Here is a 22,027-nt window from a genome sequence, read left to right on the forward strand (position 1 = left end):
CTAACTTTTTAACCTAAACTCGAATTTCAACCTAGTAACTTCTGGGAAGAGAGAGAGGCCTCACTTGTTTATGACCACAAACAGTCATAGGCCATGACTTTTCTTTGTGATGCTCTACATAGAGTTGGTGGAGATGAAACTACTGAGACCATTTAAGTATGAGATAACAATCTCCAGTAAACCCAGTAGAGAGTCTGACCTTCTTCTGGGCTCTGGAGATGAAGCTGAGAGGCCTGAGGTGGTTCTGGGTCTGTTTTGCATGGGGAGATCTCAGCCCCCTGCACAAGGCTGTCCTGACATATAAATGCATCTCTATCCCTGTCTGTCTCATTCTGGGCTCAGAGCTCTCTGCCTGCAGCTCTACAAAGGACACAAGGATGTCCCCATCCCAGCTCCTCTGCCTCCTGCTGCTCTGGGCTCAGGGTAAGACCAGCCACAGGCTAACCTGGCGGGGAGGTTCTCCAGGAGGTTCCAGAACTAGAAACCATCTGAGGAGGCAGAAGGAGAAGTTCTCTACAGCCAATGGGGATGATGTGTCAGACTCAGGCACAAAAGAGATGGTCTGAGAGGAGGGAACTCACTGGGGAATTCATAGCACCTGGATGGGGTTCTTTCTCTAAATCTGCTTTTTCTCTTTTCTTCTTTCCATGCCAGAGTCCAGGACAGCCATTGTGATGACCCAGACTCCAGCCTCCCTGTCTGTGGCTCTGGGAGAGAAAGTCACCATCAGCTGCAGGGCCAGTGAGGACATTAGGAGTTATTTAGCCTGGTACCAGCAGCCTCCAGGAAAACCTCCCAAACCTCTTATCTATCATGCTTATCATGTAGAATCAGGAGTCCCTGCCGGCTTCAGAGGCAGGAGATCTGGGACAGATTATACTCTCACAATCAGCAGTGTGAAGGCTGAAGATGTCGGACATTACTACTGTCTGCAGTATGATGATTCTCCCACAGTGATGGAAGCTTGAACAAAAACCTCCCCAGGCTGTTGAGTCCTTCAGCTCAGGGCAGCAGCTGCTTCCTGCACAGCATCTGACTCAGAGTCATCAGGGAGCCCAGGGGAGGGCTGGGACTGAGAGCCCAGTTGGGGGGCCACAGAGCCCAGGCTGCCTCCTCTGACAAGCCATTGGGGAGGGCAAAGAGAGAAGAGGAGAACCTTCCCTCCAGCCTCTCTCCAGCAGCCTCAGAATCTCCTCTCACACACCTCAGAGAAGCTGGTCCCTTCCTTCCTGCCTGCTCTGCCTTCTCTCTGCCCCTTCCTGGGGGCTGCTCAGAGGAGGCTCCTCAGGGTTGATTAAGGGAAAGGCCTGGAAGGGCTCCTGGGAAGGGGCTGGCCTGACCCCTCTGAAGCTCTTCCTATAGTCTGCACTGCCTGGCAGGGCCAGGAGAGGATCCTTAGTGAGATCTTCCTGAGCATCCCATGACAAAGGACACATGAGAGTGTTTGTAACTGACTCCAGAGAGACCCAAATGGCAGCTGACATTATTATGCCATTATTAGTCCTCCCTGAACACCCCATTTCAATTGAAACTAGAAGAATCAAAGAGAGAGTCCCAGAGTCCCTATTACACAGCGAGGTTGCATTCAGGGCTATCATTAGGGACCAGAGCAGCGGGTCTGGGACACATTTAATTCTCACAATTGGCTGTGTGAGACCTGATGTTGCTTCCAGTTTCCATGATCATGACTTCAGGTGAGGACAGACTCTGAATGAAGACCCCCCACTTTGGGGATTCTTTACCCCTTGGGGTCAGGAAAGAATTGCTTCCTCCAAAGGCACCAGGACAGAACACCAGAGTTTCCTTTGGCCAGTAGCCTTGGGCCTAGAGTTAGACTTAATTAATGCTCCTCAATAGCATTTGGCTCCTCATGATTTACTTCCAAATCTGACTTAGCTGTTGGAAGAGTCCTCATCTCATCTGGGAAGAACTCTCAGAGGCTCTATGCTGGGCCGATTTGCTCACTCAACTCTGGAGGGACTCAATGTTAAGTCAGTTGTCTTGGGTCATTAGGTACTTCCTAGCTACTACTTTCCATGATAACTAGATGGATAACTAAACAGAGCAAATTGTTCCCCTTCTCATCTTCTTTTGAAGTTTAAAGCAATTCTAGTTAGATTTTCAAAAATATATTTTATGATCATTTTAAAGATAAATTCTGTTTTTGTCCACAAATGTGGTTTAATTAGAGTAAATGGGTAGCCTATCTTCTGTTCTCTCACAATGTAAAATTAGAGCTTGATTTATTGTTTTATTGATTGTCTACACTTAAGAAACTGATGGAGAAAATATTTAAAATGGAGATTCGATTTTAAATTGTATCATTACAAATACATTTTCTTTTCAGAGAGTTATTTGTGAAACATTTACCAGTTTAGACCTGAGAGAGTGAGAGTGAGGAGGGAAGAATGAGACCAAGGTTTCAAAACTTTATTTCAAAAGACTGCAGAGAGTGGTAGTGGGGTAAAATCTTGCTTCCAAGTAAGATAAAGCAAAGAAAGGATTCACCTATTCAAGCCAGGCTGTGGGATGGGGCCAGGAGTAGAATCCAAGTTTCTGATGGACTGGAGAGGGTCATAATGGGACCATCGTGAGGAGACCTCAGGAGGATGTATATTGACCACCAGAGACAAAAAAAGTATAGGATGTGTCTTTTTATTTTTTAAGGTTTGTGTTTAATTTAGGAAAAGTAGTAACATCAACAATGTTCAACATAAATTTAACCTACAACTGAAAAGTAAAGGAAGACAAAGAATATGGAGCCATTTGCAAGAATTAGGCTTGTCATTAAGGTACATTATAATCTGGCTATTTGGAAGTTTATCTTCTAAAAATTTAAATAATGGTTAGGTAGCTTCTCTCCCTCAGTTTCCAACACATTTACAGCGCTTTGGTATTTTGGGGATTGTGATGTTCTTTTCAGAATAATAGTCATACCCTTGAACCCAATTTCTTGGTTCTCCCCAAAGCCGGGAGCCCCTCCCCTCCTCCCACGTGGTGGGACTCGAGCTGGGCGTGGCTGGCTGGGTCCAGAAAGGACTTGGGGCTGGAGCGGAGCCAGACAAGAAGCTTAGGGGTGCGGATTTCATTGCGGGATACCCTGTGGCTGCTCTGGTCTGACAGGGTTCAGCCTCCTCCTTCCTCTTCTTGGTCTTCTTAACTGCTAAAACGTCCTGCCTGGAGGGGTCCCAGCTCCTCCTCCCCCGCCCCTTGGGCAACCTCTGCTTCGGGCACCCCAAGTGCGCTCTATTTTGGTGTTGGGGTTAAATTAGGAGTTTGACAAAGGTAGGAGAGCAGTTTAACACATTTTTTTAATTGAGAAAAATCAGTAGAGACGGAAAGATAGGAAAGAGATTTAACTGTCTATCTTAGCACTACCTAAATCCAACCTAAAACTTCTTCTATCAACCTATAAGCTGGCTAAAAACTGTCCTTTGAGAGAGGCTCACTAATAGCTCTTCAGCCTGGCTAAGCGGGCCGGACCTACACTATTGGTCCCTCTAGGGTCTAACTAGCTCCCTAAACAAGGGCAGCCGCCCACCCACACGCTCTCCTTCCACAGGATTCTCCAGCAGCAGCAGCAGCCACCACCTACCCTCAGGAAACCTTAGAGGGAGAGGGCGCCCTGCCCCCACTTCCTGCTTGCCTTTATCTCCCCCCATCCTGCTGCCCTTCTTATGTCACTTCCTGTCTGAGAGCAGTTTCTGTTTCCTTTTCCTGTGGGCTGGTCTCCAGGGTAACAGAACCTCCTCTTTTGGGCCTGGTTCTCTGTCCACTGTGCTGGCTCTTTCCCCAGTTAAGGTAGAGCGAGGGCGGGATAAAGAATTCCCTTTTACACTGGCTAAACAGGCCATAATGACCAGAGAGAGGGCAGAGTGAAGAGTTCAGGAGGGCTCCCTGGAGGAGGTGAGACTGTCCTTTGGACTGTAGGGAAGCTGGGGAGGGCAGTGGTCCGAGCTGGGGAGGAAGAGCCTGTCAGCTGCCCTGGGGGACAGCCAGAGAAGGTGCTCCTGGCCAGGAGCTGGAGGTGCCGTTAATGGGCCCCCAGGAGGCTGGTGTGGCCCAGGGCAGAGGGTGTGGCAGGAAGGAGGGGGATGGGGTCGTTAGAGCTGAGAGTGCCAAAGTGCATGATGGGAGTTTGGACGGGGGGCGGAGCCTGGGCCAGAGGAAAGTCACCTCAGGGGCTGAATGGAGGCTGGCTGGAAGGGGAAGAGAGGCCAGGAGGCAGCAGAGCACCAGGAGGGCCCTGCAGTCAGGGATGGGGGGCTGAGGGGAGGAGGAGGGCCTTCCCCACAGGGGAAGTTTCTACAATTTTCAACTGAGAAGGTAAGTCCAAATTTTTGTTTATCAAAATCACTTAAAGCCCATTGTTAATCCTTTTAAGCCTGAGGCTAGCTAATAAAGGTTTTGCCCATATTCTGCTATAAAACGCCTTTAAAAATCCTTGAAAAGACCACACTCTGACCCTAACCCCTAGCCAATAGCGCCATCTACTGGTAAAGAAAAGCAAAAATTACAATGAATCTAATAAGTAAATTAATACCAGTTAACATGGATTTTTACCAACATAACTTGAGTTGGAAATACGTTGTCTTTTCTCCGTTTAAAATGACTCATATGTTCAGAGGACATTTCACAGTATCTCTATATAGCCAGTGAAATAAGTTTGATACTATATATATATTCCACCTGAAAAAGAAACAAGAAGATCCTTTGTTTGCACTCAGAGCTGAATTAAAAGCTCAAAATGAAAGTATGGAGAATAGTTTGTGGGAGATAAAAACTTTTATGAAAAACATTAGAAGAAAATTAAAGATCCTCCAGAATAAATCTCTCCATACTTCCTCATTATTGAAGCTGATTCAATCTCTGTCCCATCTTGACCTACACAAACTCATTCCTCCTATTTAACCCACCCCCTCCCCTGCCCCCATCCTTTCTCCTCTGCCCCAGTCCCTTTCCCCCCTCTTCAACCTATCCCTTCCCTGCCCCTACCTCTGCCCCAGTCCCTCCCCACTGCCCAACACATCCCTCCCCCTCCTCCACCTCTTATCTCCCTGCCCCTCCTATCTCAGCCTTCCCTCACCCTGTCCTCACCTCTTATCCCTCTTTCCCTCCGGCCCCAGCCCCCCCCCTCCATTACCCAATTCATCATCCTCCCTGCCCCTCCCTCTAATACCTCTGCCTTTCCCTGCCCAGAACCCTTCCCTCTCAGTTTACCAACTCCTCCCCCTCCCCACCCCAGTGAAAACCAACCATTGAGAAAAAATGATCCAGGTGGGAGGCAGGAGTCTGAGTAGGGAGGAAAGGCAGGGAAAGATGGAGGAGCTTCCCCAGAGGGACTCACTGAGGCTACTTTGCTGCCTCTACAGGGAGCCTGGAATCCCCGGGATGGCCTGTGAGAGGGACAGACTCCCAGGCCAGGTAAGTGCATTCCAGCCCCAGATGGGAGCCCCATCAGCCAGGGAGGCCCTTCCCTGGCTCTGACACAAGTTGGCCTGCGAAGCTGCTCCCTCCTTCCTACTGGGCCCTTTCTGTGCCCACATTCCAGACAGGAGGAACAGCCTTTTCAGGCTCTCTTCTGGGATTTGGGAGGGATTCCTGGGCCCAGGGGCAGCTCAGAGCCCAAGAGCTCCTCCAGGCTGCCTCCCAGGTTGGATTCTCCCCATCACAAGTGAGGCCAAGGATGACCATTGACTCCTTCCTCCCTGTCTAGAGATCCTGTCTTGGCTCCCTCCTTGCCTGTGACACTCACCCCCTCTTCCTCTACTGCTTCTCACCTCTTCCCTCTTGAGTCTGGGCTGGAGCAGAGCCAGAGGGTGTCCCCTGCTCTGTGGCATCCCCAGAGAAGACATTGTCCCCTGGTGCTGCTCCCTGGCTTCTGCCTCACATGATTGAGGCTTCCCCGGGTCCCTCTGGCTCCTTCCTCTCCCCCTTTTTAGCCCAAGTCAGCCAGCCTGGAGGAACACCCTGGTGTGTGCCGGGCACGGCTGAGCCACAAAGGAGGGGAGAAACCATTGACCGTCCTCCAGGCCCCCAGTTTGACCCAGGAGACCCCTCAGCAGCCATGTCCAAACCAGCTCTGTGCTGGCAGGATGGAGGGAGGCACTGTGGGAGGGAAGCTCTCAGGGTTCTGGGAGGTCTTTGCTTCCTGAGGGGGGGATTCAGCTGGGACTGAAGGGAGCTCCGAGGCCAGAGGAAGGAGGGAGAAGCTTCTCTGCAGGGAGACAGACAGCCCTGGAAAGGCCCAGAATCAGAGCAAGGAAGGTCTTGGCCAAGGCTCAGCCAGGAGGCCAGTGTCCCTGGGTCAGAGGAGGAGGAGGAGGGAGGTGTGAGGGGAGAGGAAGGGGCTGGGAGGTCAGCAGATGGCAGTGGAGCCTGTGGTGGTAATGGTCAGGGTCCTTGCCAGGGACAACCAGACTCAGGCAGCTGGGGAGGCCCCAGAGAACCCCCCTGTGGCCTTTTGTATCCACTGCAGAGTATCCCCACTGGCCTTCTGCTGCTGAACCCCCTGACCCAGAGAGAGTCCGAGGCGTTTGGGGGGAGCCCAGGAAGGGCCTCACACAGAAATGGGGGCTTTTTCTCAGGAGAGGAGCTTCGAGTGTTCTTGAGCAGAGCCGTTTGTACCAGAGCCAGCAGTGGGGTACGTTCCTTCTCTGTTCAGTAGGTTTCTTCACTGCTCTTGTCCTTCCCTTGTTGGACAGGCTGGAGAGAAAGGGGGGAGCCTGTGGAAGGCCTGAGAGTTTTCTTAGTTAATAGGGTTAGGGAGGACCTGAGTGAGTCATCCTGGTCTTGTCACACAGGCATCCGGCTCAGTGGCAGAGAATGGGATACAGACAGACTGAAGAGCTTTATGTTCTCCTAAAAATCAGCTTTCAGCACTCTGTGTAATAACACTTTGGGTAAATGTTCTAATTCTCATTATTTCATAGTTGAGGAACCTGAGGCAAACAGAGGTTAAGGTTTCTGTGCAGATGCTTTTCTGTTTTCAGTAATCAAACTTTTCCATTTTTTTGGTAATTGTCTCTTTCTCAAGTTCGGCTAAGCATTTGTGTCCTTGAACTGCAAAGTGAAACACCCCTGAGGCACCCTGTCATGCCTGTCAGTTTGGCCATTGTGCTAGAAAAAGAAAACGATCAATTCAGAGATGTGTGAAAGCTGGGACACTCATGCATTGTTGGTGGAGTTGTCCGTTGATTGACCATTTGTGGGGCCATTTGGAACTCTGCCCAAAAGGCTTTCAAAGTGTACATACCCTTTGATCTAGGCTTGTATCCCAGAAAGACCCCCAAGAGGAGGGGAAAAACTTATTTATATAAAGATATTTATATAGCAGATCTTTTTGTGGTAGCAGAGAATTGGAAGTGGAGGGACATTCATTAATTAGAGAATGGCTGAACATGTTGTAGTGTCTGATTATAGTGTAACCTGGTTGTCTATGAGGAATAACAGGAAGCATCATTTCAGAGAAACCTGGGAAGACTTCCATGAACTGGTGCAAAGTATGAGCAGAAGCAGGAGAACATTTTATAGGATAACAGCAACATTGTATGGTCAGAAGCTGTGAAGGACTCGGCTGTTCTCAGCAATTCAGGGTTGTAAGACCATCTCAAAGGACTTGTGATGAGAAAAAGCATCTGCTTCCAAAGAAAGAACTGATGAAACAGACCAAAATATGTTTCCCTTTTTTCCTTACTTTCATTTTCTTTTCTTTGAGATTTCTTCCACAAAATGACTAATAAGGAAAAATACTTTACATGATTGCTCAAGTAAAGTCTAGATCAGATTGCCAGCTCTCTTGGATGGGGAATGGAGGGAGGGAGACTATTTGGAACTCAGTTAAAAAAAATTAATGTTAGAAATTGTTTTTACCTATAATTGGGGAGAAAATAAAACATTATTCTACATATATCTCCCTGTAGCTGTGAGATGTGTATGAGCTGTTTCTCTCCTACCTCCTTCTAGTGTGATCTTTAATATTAAGCTCACATTTCCTTAAACCATGTCTAGTACAGTATGGTTTAAGCTTATGCTCTGAGCCTCATTTCCTTCCAGGCTGCTTTCCAGTTTTCTTAGCAGTTTTTACCAAATAAGGAATTTTTTCCCAAAGAACTTGTTTGCCACTTGACAGGAGTTATTTTCTTTAATCTGTTCCATTACTTTATCTCCTTATCTTATCAGTCCCCCGGTTTTAGAGTGACGGCTGACTTGTGATCTTGTTTGAGCTCTGGTAGTGCTGTTCCCCATTTATCCTGGCTTCTTTTTCTCATTTTACTTGATATGGTTTTTTTTATCTTTTTTTCTCAAATAAATTTTATTATTATTTTATTCATCCCTTTCAGATACCCTCTTCCTCATTGCATGAGGGGCAAAATTACATTTTTTTCTCCTGGATTATATTTTTAGATTCAATCTTAAAGCTGCTTCTGTGAGGTTTCACTAGAGAAATTTATGTGGACTAAAACATGGAGCTCCCCCTATCTGAGGAGATATGCTGAGGCTGCCATGGCTGCTGTTTCCAGAAAATCTCTGTCCTCAGAATTCCCAGAAAGCATGGTCTCAGCATTTCCTGGAGGGTGTGTGAAGAAGCTGGGACAAGCCAACCTTGTCCCATCTACTGAGCTGATGCCCTCTTGGGCAGGAAGGGAGGGCTTTGGGGAAGCAAGGGGTGAATTGTGGAAACATTCTCCATCTTGTGACTCCGTGCTGGAGCTGGCTCGGTTCTCTTATGTTCCATTGTGTGCCTCGTCCAAATTTTGTCTGGTGAGGAAAGTTTATTCAATGGGGAGAATTGGGAGAAAGCCGCATTACATTATTTGAATCTCTTCCTGCCTGGCTGGGAAACTGGACCGCCTGTACATGCTGTTTAGAGACCCTCAGCTAAGGCCCGAGCTTAGGTTGACTAGAAACACTTGGATTCTGAAACTTATAAAAGGAGTTTTTTTTTTTCTTATTGTATGTCTCAGGTATTCCGTGGGTCTTATCTGCAAAGTGGGTCCATATTGATCAATCAGTTATTGATTGATAGGGATTTCACACTAGGTGACCAGGAGACATCTTGAGCTCAGTCTGACCCAAACACATTGTTTTCTCTCACCTAGACAGATCCCCCACCTTCTCTATAGCTGTATCTTCTTCATCCTCCAGGCTCAAAACCAAAGAATCCCCCTTGACTCCTTACTGTCCCTTAATCACATATCCAATATGGCACCAGGACCAGTTAGTTTCACCTTTGCAGCATCTCTCCAATACACCCCCTTCTGTTCTGTGTCACTGCCATCATCCTGGTGGAGGCCCACATCACCTCCCTCCTGGGCTGTTTTTTTAAAACCTTTGCCTTACGTCTTAGAATCAATACTGGGTATTGGTTGTAAGGCAGAAGAGTGGTAAGGCCTAGACAATGGGGGTTAAGTGACTTGCCCAGGATCATATAGCTAGAAAGTGTCTGAGGTCAGATTTGAACCCAGAACCTCCTGTCTCTGGGCCTCACTCTCAATTCATGAGCCACCCAACTGTACCCCCTCCTGGACTATTAAGACAACCTGCTGCTGGGTCTGTCTATCTCCCACAAGGCTCTTCCCACTCTAAGGCCTCCTCCATTCTCCCACCAGAGTAATTTTCCTACAGCTCAGTTTCTGATTGCGTCACTCAGTCTGTATTCTTGGATCTAGGGAATGTGATCTTCTGGATTCCTTCAGCTGCAGACTTAAAAAAAATCCTTTATTTTCTGTCTTAGAATTGATGGTAAGCTTCTGTTGTTAGACAGAAGATGGTTAAGAGGGAGGCAACTGGAGGTAAGTGGCTTACCCAGGGTCATATAGGTAGGAAGTGTCAGAGGTCATATTTTAACCCAGGACCTTCTGTCTCTAGTTCTAGTTCTCTATTCACAGAGTCACCTAACTGACCCAAAATGGAAAAAGTTTTTTTTTAGCCCTCACCTTCCATCTTAGGATCAATTCTAAGATAGATGAGTGATGGGGGATCAGTTTTAAGTGACTTACCCAGGATCACACAACTAGGAAGTGAAGGAGGTCACATTTGAACCCAGGATTTCCTGACTCCAGATCTGGCACTCTATCCACTGTGTGATCTGGCTGTGTCTAATCCCAGGTGTTTCCAATGGCTTTATGTCATGTCTGGAATATTTTTCCTCCACAATTCAGATCACTGACCCCTTTAAATTTCCTGTAAGCCCCAACTAAAGACTAAAAACTTTCTCCAGGAAACCTTCCCTCATCCCTCTTAGTCAGAGTGCCCTCATTCTTTCCATTCTTCCCTATTTCTCCTAGATAGAGCTTGCTTTGTGCCCATGTGTCTGTGAATTGTTTCTTTCCCGCACTGGGCTGTGAGCTCCTGGAGGGCAAGGACTATCTTTTGCCTCTTGGGAAATCCCCAGAAGTGCAGAACAGGTACTCATTGTAGAGGGAATGGAAATGAAAGTTTCTGCTCCTTAAGATGCCCTGGGTGTGTCTTTGTCTTCTCTGTATCTACCTCCTCTTCTCTCCTGTGGTCCTGCAGTCCAATGCATGAAGCACCCTCCTGGAGCAGATGGGACGCCACATGATTCTTCCCATGATCCCCTCTGTCTTTGTCTTCTACTTTAGCCCTCCAGGGTTTCCTCCTTCCTCCCTTTCTCCTTGTCTGTAATTTTTATTTTTAAAAATTTTTTTTAAACATTTATTAATATTTATATTTTAGAAAAGTTAACATGGTTACAAGATTTATACTCTTACTTTCCCCTTCACCCCCCGGCCTCCCCCCTCCCCTGGCCGATATGCATTTCCACTGGTTTTAACATGTGTCATTAATCAAGACCTATTTCCAAATTGTTGATAGTTCCATTGGTGTGGTACTTTCGATCCCCTATCATGTCCTCATCATCCCATGTATTCAAGCAGTTGATTTTCTTCTGTGTTTCCTCTCCTGCAGTCCTTCCTCTGAATGTGGGTAGCGTTCTTTTCCATCAATCCCTCAGAATTGTCTTGGGTCATTGCATTGCTGCTAGTACAGAAGTCCATTGCATTTGATTTTACCACAGTATATCAGTCTCTGTGTACAATGTTCTTCTGGCTCTGCTTCTTTCACTCTGCATCAGTTCCTGGAGGTCTTTCCAATTCACATAGAATTCCTCCAGTTTATTATTCCTTTTAGCACAATAGTATTCCATCACTAGCATATACCACAGTTTGTTCAGCCATTCCCCAATTGAAGGACATACCCTCATTTTCCAGTTTTTTGCCACCACAAAAAGTGCAGCTATAAATATTTTCGTGCAAGTCTGTTTATCTATGATCTCTTTGGGGTACAAGCCCAACACTGGTATGGCTGGATCAAGGGGTAGGCATTCTTTTATAGCCCTTTGAGCATAGATCCAAATTGCCGTCCAGAATGGTTGGATCAGTTCACATTGTCTGTAATTTTTAAAGGAAGCTTCTTTCTGCTCTCTCTGATGTTCTTCTGATGCTACTGTTGTCTTCAGTTATATATTCACTGCTTCTGCTGCTCTGAGTATTCAAGAAGCAAATGATCTCTTCCCATTAGTGTTTCCTCCTAAAAATACTGCAGACTCCTCTTCATTAGTGAACATCTACTGTTCTATCTAACATTGTGAAGCTCACATTTGCAGGTGTTGGGAATGAAATTTAACCAAAGGGCAAACTGAGGCAGCTCTAGAAGGAAAACAAGCAGGGAAATGCTACCTGTCAATAAAAGGGGTTGGGGGATTGCCTCTGTTAATGCTCCAGACCCTAAGCAGAAGGATAGATATCTTTGATAGGTTTGGGGGAAGCACAGAACAAAGAACAAACAAGGTAAGTGATATCATAGGATGGAGGGTCACCATTGTTTATAGAGCTGGCATAATCAGGGACATTGTGACTGATTGGAATAATCAATAATAAAGGGCCAGCATTGCCCCAGCCCTACTTCTCTCCTCAGACTAAGAAGAAATTCTTGTGTGAGTCCAGTGCAAGGTCAGGGCCCCAACTTTGGGCAGCAAACCAGACATCTCTGAGATGGGTCGGGGGTATAGAAAGACTAGACCTGACTCCCTGGGACTCTCCTGAATCTTCCAAGGTCAACTAATGCCTTGAAATGAGGCTAGAACAGTGATGAAGTGCCCAAGAGCTGGATTCTGCACTTCAGCTATTATAGGCAGGCTGAACTGAGTCAGGAGACAGAGAACCAGAACACAGGCAGTTATTAGGCAAAAGCAGTTACTGGTAAATAGGATCAATAAGTAAATTTTCTGAGATCAGCTCAGCCTTCTCCAAAGATAGGTCACCCTGGGCTGTGTCCTGAGTTCCCACGCTCTCCTTTCTCTTGCCTTCCACAGTGTTAAAAGTAAAAATGGACCTGGGGGCTTATTACCAGATTGATGAGCATTTATTAATAGAGAGAAAGTTTGAGAAAGGCAGAAAGAGAAAGAGAGAAGTCTCAGCCTTTCTAGATCTCATTCTTTTATTATTATTATTATTATTATTATTATTATTTAAACCCTTAACTTTTCGGTGTATTGTCTCATAGGTGGAAGAGTGGTAAGGGTGGGCAATGGGGGTCAAGTGACTTGCCCAGGGTCACACAGCTGGGAAGTGGCTGAGGCCGGGTTTGAACCTAGGACCTCCTGTCTCTAGGCCTGACTCTCACTCCACTGAGCTACCCAGCTGCCCCCTAGATCTCATTCTTGATTCAGTTTGCTCAGGCTGGGCTGGCCAGAGATCAAGAGATCAGGAAAACTCCGAGGCAAATCGCCAGCCCAGAGAGCCAGTTCCAGTAAAAGGCATCTAGGGAAGGAGAGGGGGCTTTTGTATGCCCCCTCTTGTTCAAAAGCCTCCTCTTCTTCCCTGAACTGCCTTTTACTTTCCCAACTCCTCCCTCCGTGGCTCTCACATTGATGATTCTCACACTGATGCTGGCTGCACTGGGGCATGGCAACAGACATGTGACTCTGAGTGCTACTTCCCACCACTCTGGGGCCCTGGGGATCCAAGCTGCAGTGGAGGTCCCCACAATATTTCCCTTCACATAATAGAAACTTCTCAGCTTCCTTCCATAGCAACATAGAGCTGCTTTTCTCTGTGAAGATAGGACTAACTCTCCCCTTGCCTATTTTTAAATTCAACAAAAACTGAGAACACCTACTATTTAACACTAAGTAGGGGAAGTCTACAAGCCACTTGCTAAAGTGGGTGTCAACTCCAGAAATGACTGACCACCCTCTGGGCAGTGCTAAACAAATTGATGGATTGCAGTTGGTCCCCATAAAATGGAGGAAGGCACAGGAAATGACCTGGAAAAAGGACTATAAAAGTCCTGAACTTCCTGTCCAAGATGGTCTTTGGCCTGAATCTTGGGCTTGGAGGGTGTTGGAATGGGACTGTGGGTTAGAGCTACAACTTGGAACTTTGACCTGGGACTTCTGGTATGACTGCTCCTGGATCTTCTCCTTTGGAGTTTTGCTTGGGTGACTAAGAAGCTGACACTCCTTTCCTGGCTTCTGTAGAGATTAGTTCCAGAGAGGTCTTCCCCTCTTGGAGGAGGCCATGCGAGTGGAACCCCTGTTTAATTCACCACAGGGTCCTCTGGCTGAGGATTAACAAGCCCTCCTGAGCTGACCTGGGGACTGAGCAACATTTAGGGTGATGGGCTAGACATCCCTAACCTCATTTATAGTTCTCTACTTTCATTCCTTCCACCTTTTTGTGAATAAGACTACTAAAAGTCATTTTGACTTGAGCTATATAATATTTTTAAATTGGCTACCACAGTTCTATCTTAGATTTCTCATATATTTAGTCAAACCCTTAATTCTAATTTCTTACATTCAAACTTCCATTGGACTCTTAAAGACTCAGCTTCAAGTAGTAGCTTTGACACTGACAAAGGGGAGACCTTTGGGTCCCTCCCTTTTTTGTGGGTCAGTTTCCTCCTGTAATTGACCAGAGGTGGGCTCTTCATTGTGATGTGACTTTCAGCCCTCTGTGCTCTGACTTGGGCTACTCTAGGAGGTGGTGACATTCAAGGATGTGGATGTGGACTTCACCCAGGAGGAGTGGCGCCTCTTGTCCCCTCCCCAGAAGGAGCTGTACAAGGAGGTGATGGTGGAGAATGCCCGAAACCTGCTCTCTGTGGGTAAGGAGTCCTCTTCCTGATGCTCAAGTCTGCCATCCAAGGGAATATTGCCCTCAGTAGCAGGGTTGGGAGAAGTTTTCAATCATGAAAAAGGGATGAGGGCTGGGATTCTGAATCCCAGAGCCAGGGCCTTCCTGCTGCCTGGTTCTCCCGTAAAATGTCTTTGAATTGTGTAACTGGACCTTGGGGGTTCCCTTTGGTGTTCCTGAAGTCCAAGTCCAATGTGTGTTGGAGAATCTCAGATGTGGAAGTAATCTCAGCACTGATTCCATCTCTCCTCTCCCTGGCCCAGAACTGGGTCTCTCAAACCCATCTGGGAAAACTGTTCAGGAGAGATTTCCTCCTATCCTCTTTCCCTCTAGGGTAGATCTACTTTTGGGGATCCTTTTCTCTTTAACCAGCATAAACTCATAGCTCAGTGTTCCTAGGAGTCTCCAGGAGATCAGGTTTGTCTTTAGTCTTCCTTCCTATTGCCCTAAGCCTTCAGCAGAGCCAGTGAGGAAGGGAGGGAAGGGATGAAGCATTTATAATGACCTGCTCTTGACCCGGGGTTCCGCTGAGAGTTTTCTCTGTAATATTATGGTATTTCTTCCTCACCTTCATCTTCCTAATTCAGTGACACAATTGCCTCCATTTTACAGATGAGGAAATAGATTCAATTAAGTGGCTTGTTCTGAGGCATCCACATAAGAGCTGATTCTGGTGAAATGTAAACTGAGACCTTCCTTCCTCTAATCCCAGGTCTCTCCACCCTTCCCCTTCTAGCTGCCTCTCATTTCCAGATAATGGAAAACTATGGACTGAGTCCAGCCTTTTCTGAAGAAAATGCCCTAGAACCTAACATTCTGGTACCAGATTGGTTCCCCAACCATCTAATCCCTCCCCTCCCCATACTAAATGCTGTGGAGACTCTCCTCCAGGAGTCCCTGTAAGCCTCCTGCAGGCCCTGCTTGCCCTCCTCTGTGATTGTCAACATGAGTGGATTTGATGAGAGACAGCATTGGGCCCAAGGATTGTTGAGTTCACCAGGAGAGGAGGTAGAGATTCCCTGAGAGAACAGTTCAGGAGGATCAGAGAGGTGTTAGGGAGGGAGGAACAGGCAAGGTGATGGGACAAAATCTGATCCCTCGAGGTCCCTGGGTCTGGGTCTTCAGACTGACCCAGAACACTGGCCCTTGGCCCCAGTGTGGAAGTTTAAGATTTTCTGCCAGAATGGATCAGAACAGAATGGGGAGGAGGGAGGCTGTTGCTCATTCCTGGTCCCTCAGAAGGGTAACAAGCCCATACTACCATGGGCTTCTGCATTATAGACAATGGGGTGAGGGCAGACTCCTGTGGGAAACCCATGGAGAGAGTCTCTGAGTGGTGTCATTGGACTCCCCAACTTTTCCCTAAAGAGAACTCTGAAGAGCTTCTCTCAGTCCTCCTCCCTGATTCTCTCTTGCGCAGGGCTTCCAGCTCCCCCAGAAGATGTGATCTCTTATTTGGAGCAGAGGGAAGCCCCATGGATGCTGGAGCAAGAAGGCCTGAGGAGCTGCTGCCCAGGTAAGGGAGGGGAAAAGAAATGTGGGAGAGCTGGGATGACCAGAGGCTTCTGTGTGCTCTGGTGAACCCAGGGCTAGATTTGGTTGCAGGAGGATGAATTCTTTTTCAGAAGTTTTAGCAGGGGCTCTCTGGATAAATCACTGAACCCCTGAATTTCAGTTTCCCCATCTGTAATATGAGGCTGTTGGACTCTATTTCCTATCTGCTCTCTTCATAAGATCAGTCTGTGACCCTCTAAGCAGTTTTGGGGATTAAAGGGCCTGGAAGTCTCCTGCAGGTGCCATAAGGGCTGAGCATATCCCCTCTGAGCTCTTTAGTATCCAGAATCATATTTGAGTGCTTGCTCTGTGCTGGGTCCAGGGGACATAGAGGGCTGCAGTGGACATCCCCTGCCATCATGGAGCTCACCTTCTGCTGGAGCACACAGGAGCATGCTGACAGTTCTATAAAAGCCCTCTATATTCCAGCTCCAGGGCAGCCAATCTTGAGAAGGAAAGCCCTGAAGAGAAGGAGCACTACAGAGGTCTAATGCGGGGAAGGTGGCCTGGGGCTTCAGGTGAGCCAGACTGAGGATTCTAGGGGAAAGTATAGCAGAGAAAACAAAGGAAAGGCACTGGTACAACTCACTGCAAATGACCATTGCTAGATGTTGGACAGTATCTCATGGATATGAAGAGGTCAAGTGAAAGTGTTTGGAGCACTGGGGAGAAATGGTTTATTGGTTCTGAGAGGAAGAGAGTCATGACCTCATTAGTGTGGGAAAGGCTGAATATGAAAGAACAATGGGGGCAGTAGAGGGAGGAATAGATGGGCTTAGATAAGGGATGAGATGGAATTCTTTGCCCATGGAAAGAGATTTTCTTTAGCTAGGAGAAGAATGACTTTTTCCTCTGATCTTGAGGCCCAAGAGGAAAAGGAGGCAGCTGAGCTGGGTTAGATGTAGAGGATAATAGAGCTCTGCATACAGGTCGAGCTTTTGTTCAGTGAAATATGAGGCCAAGTTCTTGGCTCAGAAGGTGAGGCAGGGGTTGGGAGGAAGCAATAAGGGAGAGCTGGAGACCAGGGAAATCTTTGGAAGGCTGCTGTGTCGGGTGGTAAAGGGAATGTCATAGACTTGCCTTGCCATGGTGAGGACCCAGGTGAGATCAGGGAGCCTCAGTGTAGAGTGGAGCTGGGCAGCTGGTTTTGTGATTTTCCTTCTCTCCATTGACCTGCAGCCCATGAGGAGGAGTGAAGACTGCTGCCTTACTTGGAAGGGATCCAAGCTAAGCTTTTCCTAAGTCATCAGCCCAGGCCATTTCTTGGTATTTGGGGCTCAGTCTTTGTCCTGTTCTTGAACAATCAGGTAACCACAGCACCTCACTTTAGAGAGATGAGAGCTTAGAGAGAAGCCTCTGGGATCTTAAGGATTGGGTCTACTCTAGTTCCAATGGTGTTACTGTTGACTCCTGAGAAATGAGGGCAAGAGAGAGACAGAAACATGACTGAGGCCAGATCATGCATTTGCCTTCCAGATGAGTGGCAGAATGCAAGAATACTGGTAGCGTTTGGGCCCTACATAATCCCTGGGCCCAGTCAGTAAACATATTAAATAATAAATATGTTCTAGGAACTGTGCTAAGCCCTGGGCATACAAAGGAAGGGAAACACCAGTTTGGGCTGTCCTGGAGCTCACAATCTAGAACCCAGACATGAAGGTGGTTTAGAAAAAAAGCAACAGATCCTGTATCTCATTCTGAGATGATCCAGGGAGAAAGGAGTGTTGTGGAATGGGAATGCATTTAATTCAACAGGGAAATCAGGAACTAGAGGAGTGAAGAGAATGACAGTTTGAGAAAAGCAATCAAAAGAAGAAATAATCCAAATTCTAATGATAAATATAACATTACCATTTGTGTGTGTGTGTGTATGGCCCCATAGTATGTGTCATATACTTTATAAATATTATCTCATTAGATCCTCATAGGAACCCTAGGAGTCACTTGATATTATTATGTCCATGTTATATTTGAGGAGCCTGAGATCAACAGAGGTCCTGTGACTTGGCCAGGCTTAAAAGTCCTACCAAGTTTCTGAGGTACAATGAGAATGCACCATCACCTGTATTGGGATTTTTAAGAAGAATATCATGAAAAGGCAGCATCTATATAAGGTGGGAATTAGGAAGAGAATTGTATGACCTTTCTTGCCCATTTCCTTACAAAAGGATCATGGACTCAATGTATGAGACATGGAAAATGCCAAATTTTTATTTAAATTGTATTTAGTAGGCACGTAAAGAAAAGTAATGGCTATTCTCAAGGAGTAGGAATCAGAACAAAATCTTTTACATCTTGGATAAATACAAAGCAGAGTGCTGAATTTCTTCATCTGATCTCAGATACTGGAAGAAAAAGTAAGGTTGAAATCAATCATGAAGGGAATTACATAATGGTTACAGAGAAAATAGATAATGAAATAGAAATATTTAGTCTACATGCACCCAGTGATGTCATACCTTTGAAGAGAGCACTGAATGTATAGATAATGAAAATTAAAGCAAAAAGATTGAAAGTGAATTGTCTAGTACTGTGAACAGAGCATGCCCAGCCACAAGATTTGGTTTCAACTGCCAGGATTTTGGGTCAAGTCACACATTCAGCCTTTCTGAGGTCATGGTCTTAGTTTAAGAATGTAATAAAGTTAGCCTGTCCAAAATCCCAGGTTTGTTAGAAGAGCCAATGGGATCATATGGGAAGCTCTTTGTTATTTAAATTGTTGTTTAGCTTTGATGTAATGGCATTTTCAAAGGATGGATTGTGCCCATTTAAGTTGGAAGACTTTTCTTCTTACCTGAGGAAATAGGATATAAAAAGTGGTTTATGTTCCTTCAGTGGAGGAAAAGAGATTGCTTTGTGTATGTGTATATGTCACTATATATGTATGTTTTTCTGTTTGTTTCAGGAGAGATCAGACCTGGAATGAAGGAGAATCCAACAGAGGTGAGCTTTCCTGTGGAAGAAATGGACCTACAAATATTCATGAGTGATGGTCCCAATAACTTTGCTTTCAGAAACTTCTGTGTTGCACCTCAAATTTCACCTTATATTGAACATCAAAGAATGCACACTGAGAAAAAATCTAGTGAAAGTAATCAGTGCAGAAAGACTTTTATGCACAGGACTAGTCTTGCTGGCCATCAGAGAATCCACAATGGTGAGAGACCTTATGAATGCAAGCAATGTGGAAAGACATTCAGTCAGAGTTTCTCTCTTGCTGTACATCAGAGAATCCATACTGGTGAGAAACCTTATGAATGCAAAAAGTGTGGAAAGACATTCAATCAGAGCTCCCATCTTGTTGTACATCAGAGAATCCACACTGGCGAGAAACCTTATGAATGCAATCACTGTGGAAAGACATTCAGTCGGAGCTCCCATCTTGCTGTACATCAGAGAGTCCACACTGGTGAAAAACCTTATGAATGCAATCACTGTGGAAAGACATTCAGTCGGAGCTCCCATCTTGCTGTACATCAGAGAATCCACACTGGTGAGAAACCTTATGAATGCAATCACTGTGGAAAGCCATTCAGTTGGAGCTCCAAACTTATTGTACATCAGAGAATCCACACAGGGGAGAAACCTTATGAATGCAAGCAATGTGGAAAGACATTCACAAATAACTCCAGTCTTGCTATACATCAGAGAATCCACACTGGGGAGAAACCTTATGAATGCAAACAGTGTGGAAAGACATTCAGTCAGAGCTCCTCTCTTGCTATACATCAGAGAACCCACACTGGCGAGAAACCATACAAGTGCAATCAGTGTGGAAAGACATTCACAAATAACTCCGGTCTTGCTGTACATCAGAGAGTCCACACTGGGGAGAAACCTTATGAATGCAAGCAATGTGGAAAGACTTTCAGTCGTAGCTCCCATCTAGTTCATCATCAGAGAATCCACACTGGTGAGAAACCTTATGAATGCAAACAGTGTGGAAAGACTTTCAGACAGTGCTCCAGTCTTTCTGTACATCAGAGAATCCATACTGGCAAGAAACCTTATGAATGCAAGCAATGTAGAAAGACTTTCAGACAGAACTCTGAACTTGCTATACATCAGAGAGTCCACACTGGGGAGAAACCTTATGAATGCAAGCAATGTGGAAAGACATTCTGTCAGAGCTCCGATCTTACTCATCATCAGAGAATCCACACTGGGGAGAAACCTTATGAATGCAAACAGTGTGGAAAAACTTTCAGACAGAGCTCCAGTCTTGCTGTACATCAAAGAACCCACACTGGTGAGAAACCTTATCAATGTAATCAGTGTGGAAAGACATTCACAAATAACTCTGGTCTTGCTGTACATCAGAGAATCCACACTGGGGAGAAACCTTATGAATGCAAACAATGTGGAAAGATATTCAGCCAGAGCTCCCATCTTACTGTACATCAGAGAATCCACACTGGTGAGAAACCTTATGAATGCAAACAATGTGGGAAGACTTTCAGGCAGAGCTTCGATCTTGCTGTACATCAGAGAGTCCACACTGGAGAGAAACCTTATGAATGCAAGCAATGTGGAAAGACATTTAGTCAGAGCTCCCATCTTACTCATCATCAGAGAATTCACACTGGTGAGAAACCTTATGAATGCAAGCAGTGTGGAAAGACATTTAGTCAGAGCTCCCATCTTGCTCATCATCAAGGAACACACACTGGGGAGAAACCTTAAGAAGACAAGCTATATTGAAAGATGTTCACATGCAGCTCTAGTTTCGCTATTGTATGAATTAAATTTACCCTCTCCCCCTTCTGAGGCAGCATACCTGGTGTGAGCCTAAACTTGACTCAGAGTTGAGGATTGCACGATGGAAACTATTGAGTGGGAATAGAATGGCAGCAGAAAAAAAGGCAGCAATAGAGTTGAGAGATCACAAGATGAGGGCAAAGTGATGTCTCCTGCATTGCCCCCTGGATTGCCCCCCTGGGCTACCCAGGCAAAATAGAAAGCCACAGTTGGCACCTGAGATGAGGTTTGTGAGACTTAGTGGGTGGAGAAAAGGTTTGATAAACTGAGGCAAGTACGGATATCCAAGCTCTTCTCTTTCAGTTTTGTTGCTGGTTGGACTTCCTGTGACCATAGCTAGAGCACCCTAATGGTCACAGAAGAGCAAGCTAAGTGGAGCAGTGAGGAAAGTATCTCTCTCCTATTGTTCCATTTCCCCCTACTACCGTAGAATGAATAAAATTAGTTTATGGCCAATCTCATAATTTTCCCTCTTATACTATACTTCACAGAAACCTCAGACATTCACACTGAACTTTCACCTTGCTCAAAATTAGACAATTCACTCTATGTAATAAGCTCTCCTAAGATTAGGTCCAAATGGGCATAGGATTTAGACCTAAAGTGTGATCCCATAAACAAATTAAGGGAGAGTAAAATAGTTTACCTTTCAGATCAATTTATTGATAAGGGAAGACTTTATGACCAAATAAGAAATAGATAGCATTATGAAGTGTAATATAGGCAATTTTTATTATATTAACTTCAAAACTGTTTGTACAAACAAAACTATTGCAACCAAGATTAAAAGTAGAAACAAGAATTTATCATTTGTTTTACAACAATATGTCCAATTAAATGCTTCATTTAAAAAATTCTAACCCTATTTTTGAATGCCTTAATTTATCAATACATGGCATCTAGATATAAAGAGGAGTATAGAAAATAAAATTATTGACATTCCAATGAGTTAAATTCACTGGAATGCATTATCAGAATAATTATCTTACACGGAAAATCGCCACGCAACTATTACCTTGACACTGTGGACTGATTGAACTTAGAGGCCAGTGTAACATAACTGATACAATACATTTAGTTCTACAATTTCTAAATTTATCATTTACATATTAAATCTTAAGCCTATTTTTCATTAAGGTGTGAGCTACATATGTGGTGAAAATTTATCACACCAGTATATAACTCCAAGCTAAATAGGTTTGTTGGGAGGAGCCCAGATTCCCAATAAATCTAGAAACTGGTCAAATCAAGTGGAGAGACCCTGAGCATTAGGAGATAGCCTTTTTTATGCTAAGAAATATGATGCAGTGACAGAAAAATACAGTCACAATGAAAATATAATGGATGCAAAATTGTTCTTATGGGCATCTTCTTAATGACACAAGAGCTGATTAATCTGGTAAGTATAAAAAAAGGTCGCTATGATAGTAACTTTGCAGTACTCAGGGTCTTGGTGTTTTCACAGATGATTATGGTGTAATAATAGGAGTTTTGATTAACTGATATGTGAAAACAAGTGTAGCCCTCCACCTCCTGTGTGACTTGTCTTTTTCTAC

At 45.4% G+C, this 22,027-nt stretch overlaps 1 protein-coding gene and 1 gene segment (V, D, J or C); both read left to right on the top strand.

Annotated features, from left to right (window-relative positions):
- The first annotated feature begins 218 nt into the window (after positions 1-218).
- LOC123233154 lies at positions 219-968 on the top strand. The segment is given in 2 exon segments: positions 219-423; positions 655-968. Coding segments are annotated over 2 exon segments (519 nt in total).
- Positions 969-5,319: 4,351 nt separating this feature from the next.
- LOC123233155 (zinc finger protein 345-like) lies at positions 5,320-20,396 on the top strand. The gene is made up of 7 exons (XM_044659319.1): positions 5,320-5,424; positions 5,943-6,110; positions 6,479-6,643; positions 14,076-14,130; positions 15,580-15,675; positions 18,619-18,656; positions 18,963-20,396. Exons 1-7 carry the CDS (start codon positions 5,320-5,322, stop codon positions 20,394-20,396), a joined length of 2,061 nt encoding a protein of 686 aa, XP_044515254.1.
- The last annotated feature ends 1,631 nt before the right edge of the window (positions 20,397-22,027 follow it).

The sequence above is a fragment of the Gracilinanus agilis genome, chromosome 2, assembly GCF_016433145.1.
Source record: "Gracilinanus agilis isolate LMUSP501 chromosome 2, AgileGrace, whole genome shotgun sequence".
Taxonomy (NCBI): Eukaryota; Metazoa; Chordata; class Mammalia; order Didelphimorphia; family Didelphidae; genus Gracilinanus; species Gracilinanus agilis.